General features: G+C 47.7%; 1 protein-coding gene across 9 annotated transcripts in view; it reads right to left on the bottom strand.

Annotated features, from left to right (window-relative positions):
- The window catches only part of bahcc1b (BAH domain and coiled-coil containing 1b), a 93,439-nt gene that overhangs the window by 39,293 nt on the left and 44,146 nt on the right, over positions 1-10,000 (bottom strand). For all 9 annotated transcript variants that reach the window (XM_081697880.1, XM_081697876.1, XM_081697875.1 and 6 more), the window contains one exon: positions 620-796. In XM_081697880.1, the coding sequence (XP_081554006.1) occupies positions 620-796 (177 nt within the window). The remainder of the gene's footprint in view (positions 1-619; positions 797-10,000) is intronic.

A 10,000-nucleotide genomic window follows, 5' to 3' on the forward strand; every position in this document is an offset into this window, starting at 1 on the left:
TCTCTCTCTCACACACACACACACACACACACGTACATGCCCACATGTCCACGTGCCCACTCACACACGAGCGCACACACACACACACACACACACACACACACACACACACAAACCTAGTGTGAAATGTTTAAACATGCACATGAGAATATAATAATCCGCAGTGCTACACTTCACTTAGACTACAAGGACATGCATACATTTGCAAATACACAAATGCATCTAAACAGCTAGGGTGCAATGTGTAAACATTGAAAACAAATATTTAAAAAAATATATATACTGCAGTATGAGACAATTAGTGTATAGTGAATCTTAACTCATGGGTAAATAAAATATGCTAACCTGGGGACATGTAAAGCACATGTAAAAGCCTGGAAAATATGCAGGAGAAGGTAGAGGAGGGGACAGATCTGAGATCAGGACTAGCCAGAAAGACAGCTGTTACAATGACTTAACCAGAGCTCATCCCAAACACTGGCACACCGGGCTTGGCGAAGAAGCACTATTTACACAAGACTACAATGAGACTTAACAGAGGAGAATGCGTGTGTATTACACTTTCAGCGTGCTATTAGGGAGAGAGAGGGAGAAGGAGAGAGAGACTTGGGTGCCTTACCTTCATGGGGGTGTGGGAACCAGATCTGTGAGGGGGCACTGGAGTGCGCTCCACCGCGGTAGGGGGGAGAGGAGGGTGAGGAAGGATGTCCAGATGGGTGGGAGGAAGGTGAGCCCAGACTGCTGGCCAGGAACGTCCCCATGAAGGAAGCTGTAGAGTTGGCCATCAGTCCAGAGCCTGCAGGACAGAGACAGTGAGACATGTGGGGTGAGACACTGAGGAGAAGAACCCTAAGAGTAGTTTACCACAGCAAACGAACGCAAGCAAAGACAGACTGCACATTTTAAATTCCCCGATTCATGCAGTCAACCAAGATTGATTACAGTAAACTTCTGCAACATCCAGCGATGTGTCAAGACTAAAGCAGGACTCATCAAAAACTAAAATGGCTTAAGTAGCTATAGCTTTGGAGCACAGCTCCTTCAGGCTCCTTGGATTTGTTACTTTTCATGCTGCTACAAGACGTGTCCAACTTTTTTCTAAATTACACTTGAGTTATGGCAAGATTTTTTGTTTTTCAAAAAAAAAAATTCCATCTTCAGTTTCAGCTGCCTGATCATCAGCACGACAGTTCCAAAGACGTACAAAAGCCTAAGAATAAGAGAATGAGGGGAGGAAGAAAACGAGCACATGCCTGGGAGATAATAAGAGCAAGAAATGAGAGAGAGAGAGGAAGTGGGAAATAAAAGCAGAGAGGACAAAGTGAACAGAGAGAGAGTGAAGAGTGTGAGTCTCAGTGCTCAGTCTGCTCCAAGACGCGGTTCCCATGATAAAGTCCCTGTGATCATTCTGCCGTAGAGCTCATCCATGAGCGAGGACTTTCCTCCTCTTCCCCTTGCCCCACACACACGCACACACACACACACACACACACACACTCACACACACACACTCACACAAACTACCGGCACTGTGGTAAAGGAGTATGAGAAGTAAATTAAAGTAAACTAGTAAATCACCACCTGAACACTTCTTGTATCATATGGTATCGTCTATGATGTCCTTTGGCACAAAATGCTGATCACCACAGGCGAGAAGAGAGCAGAGGAGCTCCACAAGTCCAGCAACTGAGATGGAGGGAAAGGAGAGTGAGAAAAAGAAACAGAGGAGGAGCAAGGAGAGTTGAGCCCCGGGTGGGGAGGACCCGGGGGAGCTGCAAGAACAGCGGCCACTGAGGTCAGATGACGTGGAATGACGGGAGCAGAGAGAGAGAAGAGGAAAGATAATGAAAGGATGAAAGGAAAGGTAGAGTGTCTGCTCTCCTCCCCTGCAGCAGAGGAGTCCTGGGGATTGAGGCCCCTTGGACAGGGGGGCAGATTAGCAGCCCAACGGCCGAGAGCAGCACCTGCCTGCCTGCCCTGGGTGAGGGCTGGATGTGCACATGGCCAAATTCACATCTATTATTAACACTGCTCACCACCACATGCTAAAAGTAGATATAGTTTACACACACACACACACACACACACACACACACACACGCACGCGCGCGCACGCGCGCACACACACACAAATGGCATGGTGATATAGTGTAAAATTCTGTCACACAAGATGCTCTATTTTTCTAAATGCACACATACCTATACACCTCTATTTCACACAGACACAAAGACACAGTCACACAAACACACACACATACTCATATTCCTAACACTTACATGCTATACAAATAAGAAGGATAGGCACATCAATTGGATATTCTCTACATGTGGAAGAACAGGTGTCTAATGAAAGAAAACCAGAATGTCCTGGGAGTGCAATGGGGTGTGGACAGACCTACAAAAATTACTGTATGTTATAGTTTTTTTTCTTTATCAGTAACAATGAAATAAAGTGTAAATGTTAATGCTTAAATAAGTCAAATTAACGTTTATGCAAATGCTTCCATCTCCCGAACTGAGCATGACTTCATTAAAGCTGTGTGAGAAGTAGGAGGTGAAGGGAGCTGTTTAGTGGTGTGAAATGATCAGATCGCCTCTCCTGCAAGATAACCAAAGCACAAGGCTGCCACAGAAACCTCCAGCTGGAAACACAGCAGCTGAGGGAAAGGGAGAGAAAGAGAGAGAGAGCAGTGTAAAGCAGTGTAATTGCAGGCTTGGGGAGATGCTTGCCGTTTGAGCCGGAGCCCACGTAAACTCTCTGGGATCAAAGCCGGTGGGACACCTCGTCTCCCCACACCCACTCCCTCTCCCCACGACTGCGGTGAGTGGCCGCGCTGCGGGCAGGAGACAGTCGCATCACTGATCCGAGACCAGCTCCCAGCCCAAAACCACACCAAAAAGGAAGCACAGGAGAAACCACACAGCCGGGCTCAGATCAGGATGAAAGGGGGTCTTGTCCCTGCGGTGGGTGCTGCTCTCGTCTCGACTCCTCACGAGCTGGACACTTCCACCGCAGGCTCCACTACGGCCCGCGGATGGGCGGAATGAGAGGCTTACACCCGTCGGGGCTGCTGCCGCACGGGTGGAGTCTGGACGCCGGGGCGGACACTTTCTAAACACTGGAAACACCTACCCCTCAGAGCAACGCGGACAGCGTGTCTGAGCTGAAAGCCACGAAGCGGTTGTTCCTAACGTGGCACCTAGAACCACTGCCCTACAAAGATGGCGGCATCTGGGAGAGCCAGTCTGAACTTGCACTGGCCCAAATTGCTACAGCCAAAAATTCAAAAACGTTCAAAATAAACCTACATTACAGACGTGCGAAGGCAGAGCCGTGGGCGAAGCACTGGAGCTCTTTTTACAGAGACGAAAAGCTGAAGAGAGCAGTGGGACAGGGCAGTCAGGGCGGCAGGTTCGTCTGTTGGCCCAGCAGCAGCAACTGTGTGTGTCCCCGCGCAGACCCCCACCACCACGGCTCCGTCCCTCTCCGCCTGAGTGGCCCTCCTCCCTGGCAGCCAGCGAGCAGCTCTGCTCCTGCCAACCTCGCCGCTCTCCAGCACGGCTCTTCAGTAGCACACCCAGCACGCCCCTCACTCGACGCCCTCCGCCAAGTCCCCTTTAATGAAACATTTCCTCTTGTTTGCTTTGCTTTATTGACTTTTTACTCTCTCCCTTTCTCTCTCTTATTTTCCCTCGTCTCCTGCACGCTGGTGGGCCGGGCGTCAACTCTAACGCCTGAAATGATTGCCTGGGCTCGGCCCTCCCTCTACCTCTAATAAACCGACCTGCAGAAATTAAACGCCGCCGACACTGGCAAGGCAGTACCGGAGGAAGAGGAAGGAGGGAGACAGAGCGGCGGGTTGGGTGAGGGGAGGTGGAGGGAGGGAGGGAGGGAGGGAGGAGGTCCTCCCCGCAAACGAAGAGGCGGTCGGTGATGCAAGCGAGCGGCGAGCTCCCCGGCAAGCTTGCATGTCTGGTCTTGGGTGGAGCGGTACGACATGGGCGGGGCGTCTGGCGGCTGACGGCGGGAAGCTGCAGCCAGGGCGGGCCACGCTGGGCAGGGCAGGGCTGAGGCCACACGGCTTCCCTGGAGAACGTGTTTATTGACACACCGAGCGCAGCGGAGTGGAGCAAAGCTCCCGCCACCACGAGCAGAAATCAGGTCACGTGCATACTAATCACTGCCATCCCCAGCTCAGAGCGACATTAATCCAATTAGAGAATTAAAGAAAGAGATCCTAGAGTGGGGAACCCCCGAGTGCTCATGCCACACACACCAAGCTATTAAAGGGTGCGTGCACGAGTGTGCGTGCATTTGTCCCTGTGTGTGTGTGCGTGTGTGTGTGTGTGTGCACATGGGTGCACATGCGTGAATGTGTTCCGCAGTTTCATCAAAGGAGAATCCCATGCTACTGTGTTTTAGTCATGGAGCTTCTGTAAGGCAAACGTGAGCATCCAGGCAATGGCAACGAGAACGAAGCTGTCAGTGGGGAATGCCGCCTGCTCTGTCTCACGTCCACTGTGGTGGGATAAAGGCCAGCTGAACTGAGGCTGAAATTAAGTGCCATCCATCAGCATGTGGAGCAGGTTTGGGCCCTAATGAGTGCGTGTGTGTACATTAACACAGCTCGCTCTCCCTCTCTCGCCCTCTCTCTGTCATTCTTTCATTCTCTCAGAGGATGTTTATGTCTGCTAGCTCTGAGCACTCAGTTCCTCAGTGAGACAGCAACTGCTACTGGAGCCAGGGATTAGGAGCAGGACTGAAGGTGCAGAAGCATCTAAGAAGATGAGAGGGATTGTAAGAGTTATGTATGTGTTGCGTATGATCGATAGATAGATAGATAGATAGATAGATAGATAGATAGATAGATAGATAGACAGACAGACAGACAGACAGACAGACAGACAGTTAGTTTACACAGCTGGTTTCCATGCTTTTGCATAACTCCAATGCCCTCGATCCCAAATAACGCAACTCCGAAAGCAGAAAACCCCAATATTTTTCTTCACCACAGCCATAATAAATAGCATTCGTTTATAAAAAGCTCAGTTTATGGAAAGCCAGAACTGGCTTCTCTCACTTGCTGTTTGTTCAGTGTCTCCACACTGTGACTCAGTGAAAAAGACTAATTTTGGATCCCGCCGCACAAGAGGATATTTTTGCAGTCGCACTTTTTCTCTTTCTTTTTTTTGCAGATCACCTCCACATATGACTCTAAACTAACATGGAAAGCTATTTAGGGTAATCCAAAGTAAAAGTGACATTAGTCATTAATCATACAGCTCTGTCAACACACAAAATAGCAGGGGGAAAAAAAGGATTAAGTTGAAATTGAAATTGCATGTGTAGCTCTCTAGAAATACCACTGAACATAATGCCAAAATAAATTTATTTTTTAATGACTTTGGAAAGGTACTTTAATGTTATCTTTAATGTTATCTTTAATGGTATCTTTAATGTTCCAATGTTCCAAGAAAATTAGAGATTAGCAAGCATACTGAAAACAGATGACAAACTATAGCCTACAGCATAAAGCTCATGCAACAAGGTCTTACATGCAAGGAGGCATTACACGCAACAAAGCATTACACGCAACAAGGCATTACACACAACAAGGCATTACACCCTACAAGCAACTGAACTACCCACATCCTTCCATCTTTTTTCTTTTGCTTTGCTTTGAAATGTGTTCCTGTTGCATATTCTACAAAAGCATGCAAAGTATCTTGAATAGCTAATTTCTGCCAGTTAGAAGGTCCCAACATCTTTCTTGCATATCTCTGTGTGTGTACATGTTCATGTGTGTGTGTGTGTGTGTGTGTGTGTGAGTGTGTGTGTGTGTGTGTGTGTGTGTGAGTGTGTGTGTGTGTGTGTGTGTATCCTTCACCACAGGATCATCCAGGATCATGAAGTATCTGGAAAGTCAGGACTGTAGATACTTGTAAACGTGCATTAAATAACTCAGACTCAAACACCCACACGGGATAATACCCCACAGGGAGGGCAATAGAATCCCGAGACGATGTCCAGTAGAGAGAGATTCAGTTCCGAGCAGTAAAATCCCAGAGATGGAGCAAGAGCAGCAGGAAGAAAAGAGGAAGAAAACGGCAAAGCGGGAGGGTTCCCATCCAGCAGCTCTGCTGTTGTTTGACCCAGAAGCCTCCGGCAGTGAGACAGCATGGCAGTCATAGCATCATTTTGCTGGACAGCATGAAAGGAAGTGGAGATCACAAACCCACTGGTAGAATGCCACCCCACCCCCCTGGAGACTGCCGAAGTCCCTCACTCTACCAGGCAACTACACCGTCACTGCGACCAGGTTCGGTGAAGAATCCTGAGTCATTTTGGTAGTTTATGTCTTCACTGTACACCTAAAAGTTCTTGCAGTTTTAACCGCACAATCTTAATTAACATATAGTGTTTGACAAAAATGCATTCATGCCCATTGTGAGTGTGTGTTTGTGAAACAGAGAGACAGAACAATGACGCGAGATTGCAAAGCAGAACGTGCACACAACAATGGCAGTGATAAACAGACACACGCGTATCACACATCCTTTGCTTTCCGCTGGCATCGCCTAGCCTGAGCTTCCATGCTTAAATGTCTGAATCAGCCCCCCACATGATCGAAACACTCCATTCAGTCTTCATCAAGGCTCTCAAATCACTCTGTCCTGAGAGCAAACATGGCCAGTGGGAGCGGGGTGGAGTGGGGGAGGGGCGCCAGACAGACAGCCTACACAATACCCACCGTTTTACGAGATCACCCAAACGCTGCTGTCTGGGCCATGACTGGGTTCACTGGCAGGACAGCAGTGACACACACACACACACACACACGCACACACACACACACACACACGCACACACACACACGCATGCACACACACACACGCACACACACACACGCACACACACACACGCACACACACACACGCACACACACACACACACACACACACACGGTTCTATGCTGAGGAGGTGAGTATGTCTTGTAATGATAGGCAAGGAAAGGGTCACAGCAATGAAAGAAAGCCTGAGAGAATACAAGGTGTGTGGGCCTGGAATGTGGAGAAGCATTGAGAGGAGACCTCCATAAACCTTCTCTGAGAATCTGCCTGACATACTAATCCTCACTCCCTCATACGTCTGCACATTACTACTGTCATTTACTCACACATATCCAACCAGAGCATGAATCAGCTTTCTGGACGTGCTCCTTTACAAATGAAAAGGTGTTGTGTTGAGCCCATTACATCTGCTGGGGTAACCTACCCTGCCACTCTCGATTCCCCATTTCAGATCTTAGAAAACCAGCCCAAGGAGCACATTCCATCACATGTGGGGGAGGGACGTACGTCGCACTGCACTCGCCTGCGTTCTCTCGTCAGCATCTGTCCAACCCAACTTCCTCTGTTGTTTCACCTCCATTTCTTTACTTTCTTTTTCTGACACTCCACCTTATTAAATCGGGGCCTCCTCCCTCTTCCTCCTCCTGCAGCTTCTCCGCTGTTAAAAATGCTGCAGTGTGCCATGCTCCGGCGCTCTTGCTGAACTCACAGTCGGTCTTGTGTGCAAGCACTCGCAGACATATGGATGCTGTCAGCCCGATGCAGCTAGGCTAATTACGTACATGCAACCAGCAAAGCTGCCATTTGTTCCAAACAGGGAATGATTCAATTGTCTGCTACAAGCATTTGTTTCCATGTTAATCGGCTCGTTGTCACGAGAGCACTTTGGCTCCGGGGCCAACATCTTTTCGTGGTTTTCCGACACTTTTTCGCTGATGTCCACTGCTCCGTGTCGGAGGAAACAGTAGTGAGAAGGTGGTCTGGAGCTAAGCGATGGGACGTGACTGTTCTCTAAGTAATGACCTTAATTAGCCAGCTTAACAAAGGCAGGCATCAGCAAGCACCTCTTGCAGGCTAGCAGCATTTGCAAGAAGGAACATGCAATCTTCTTTTCTCGCTCTTTCTCCTCTTAAATCCAGAGAAATGCCCAGGCATAACAAGCCTCCATGGGAGCTTGGTGCACCAAATATACTTTGAGTAATGTGACTGAATGGTTGTTTGTGAGACTTGACCGTAAAAGACCTGCTAACAAAGTGGCAGTCCCAATGTATGAATGCTAATGGAAAGACGTGAACAAGCTTCTCCCTATTTCACTCCCCCTTCCTCCCTCATCCTACCCCCCTCCTTATTCCTCCCTCCCTCTTCATCCTCCCAGCATTCTCCCACTCTGCTCTGAGCTGCTTGTTTTGATTCCCATTCCATTTTCCATTGGCACTGGACAGAGAAAATCATATTCCTGCTCCCACTGGGCTCATGCAGTTGCACTGATATGGAAAATTATTTCAGAGGCAGCCTGAACCATAAACGTTATTTTTGTTTTCGCTTTTTTCTCTCTCTCCCTCTCACCCCTCCTTTTTTCCTTTTCGCTCCCTCTCGCCGACTCTTTCGCGCTCAGTAGGGAGGATTTATTCGAGGCCTTGAGAGAGCGCTCCGTGTGGGAGACTTGGCCTGTCTGTCCGATCCACGCGTACTGAAAAGCGAGAAGCCTATTTAGCACATACAATAGCTTGAACACACCTGAATGACACACGCTAGACGCTTTCAATGCAGCCCGTTCGACCGCCGTTCTCCATTCACCTCTCCCATAATGCACAGCTAAGGCTCACGGTGCTTCTCTTTGACAGATTATGTTTTATATCATCTGGAGTGAATAAGCAGCGATGTAGAGGTTGACCCACTGTAAAGGGAGAGCACCCGGTGGCTTCAGAGCCCCACCGGGAGAAGCCTGCCTCTGGCCCTGGCCACTGGACCCAGCCCAGGGAAGAAAGCAGCACTATTTCATGGGTGGAAATTCACAGAGTACCGAGTGTGACTGGAAAACATGCGCAGTGAGAGTGCCGTTCCTGTAACAGATGACTAACACTCTGGTCGTGCTGCTGCAGGTTCGGATATGTGTGCGTTGGCTAAGTGGCGCTAGCTTTACCGCAAGCGAGCAGTAGCCGTCCTTCCCATTTGATCTGTTCTGTTCAATCCTATCTTCCCACACATGCTCATGAGAAAAAAATGCAGGCATTTTTAGAAGACAGTATATATTACACAGAGACTTTTTCTCATACATCAAAATCTGTTAGGGATAACAGTAAGTAAATAAAACTTATTTTTAAAGCCCATTTACAAGTTGTTGTCCAAAGTGCTGTTTAAAGTCAATACTTTAGTTACATGAATGATAACAACATACAACACAAAGTTAAAAGAAGAAGCAGGCATATTGACCACCCACTTTAACCTAAAATATTTTAATGCTGTCTACGTGTGTTTTAAATCATTAGCAGGAAAGGATCACAGCTAAAGTTCAACGGTAGGCTGATCCACAACCCCAGCGCAGGAACTGCAAAGTCAGCTTTGAGCTTCAGCCAAGAACATGGAATAGCCAAAACGTGACTGATCTAAACACCTCCGAGCCCTGGGCGCTGAGTGAGGTTGGAGTACGTCAGCAGTATTGCAAGGCGCTTTCCCAATAAGAGCCTTAAAATCAAATAGAAACTTTTAATTGGATCTAGTAATGAACAGGAAGCCAGTGCAGATTTGATCCCTTTTCATGGTGAAAGTGAGCAGTCTAGTAACTTTATTCTGTACTAAATGAGCTAAGGAAGATCAACATAAAAATACAATAAATTGTAATTGTAATCTAAGTGTAATGTGATAGAGGCATGAAAGACCGGTTACAAAATCTTGAAAAGAAAGAAAAGACTTAATTTTGTAAATTGATAAAAGCTACTTTTGACAACAGCATTGATTTGTTTGTCAAATCTGAGGTCAGGATAAAGAAATTATACCAAGATTCTTAACTTGAGGTTTAACATTGTGACCATACTCCAAGGTCTTCCGATAAACAAATTGTGAATTTGGAGCTTCTGAGAAGAGGTGACTGGATAGTGTAGCTGTAGAAAGGGCAGGGGTTTTGGACCAGACCAAGAACTTCAGTCAC

The sequence above is a fragment of the Electrophorus electricus genome, chromosome 15 (genome assembly GCF_041902795.1).
Source record: "Electrophorus electricus isolate QZ-2024a chromosome 15, ASM4190279v1, whole genome shotgun sequence".
NCBI classification, from domain to species: domain Eukaryota; kingdom Metazoa; phylum Chordata; class Actinopteri; order Gymnotiformes; family Gymnotidae; genus Electrophorus; species Electrophorus electricus.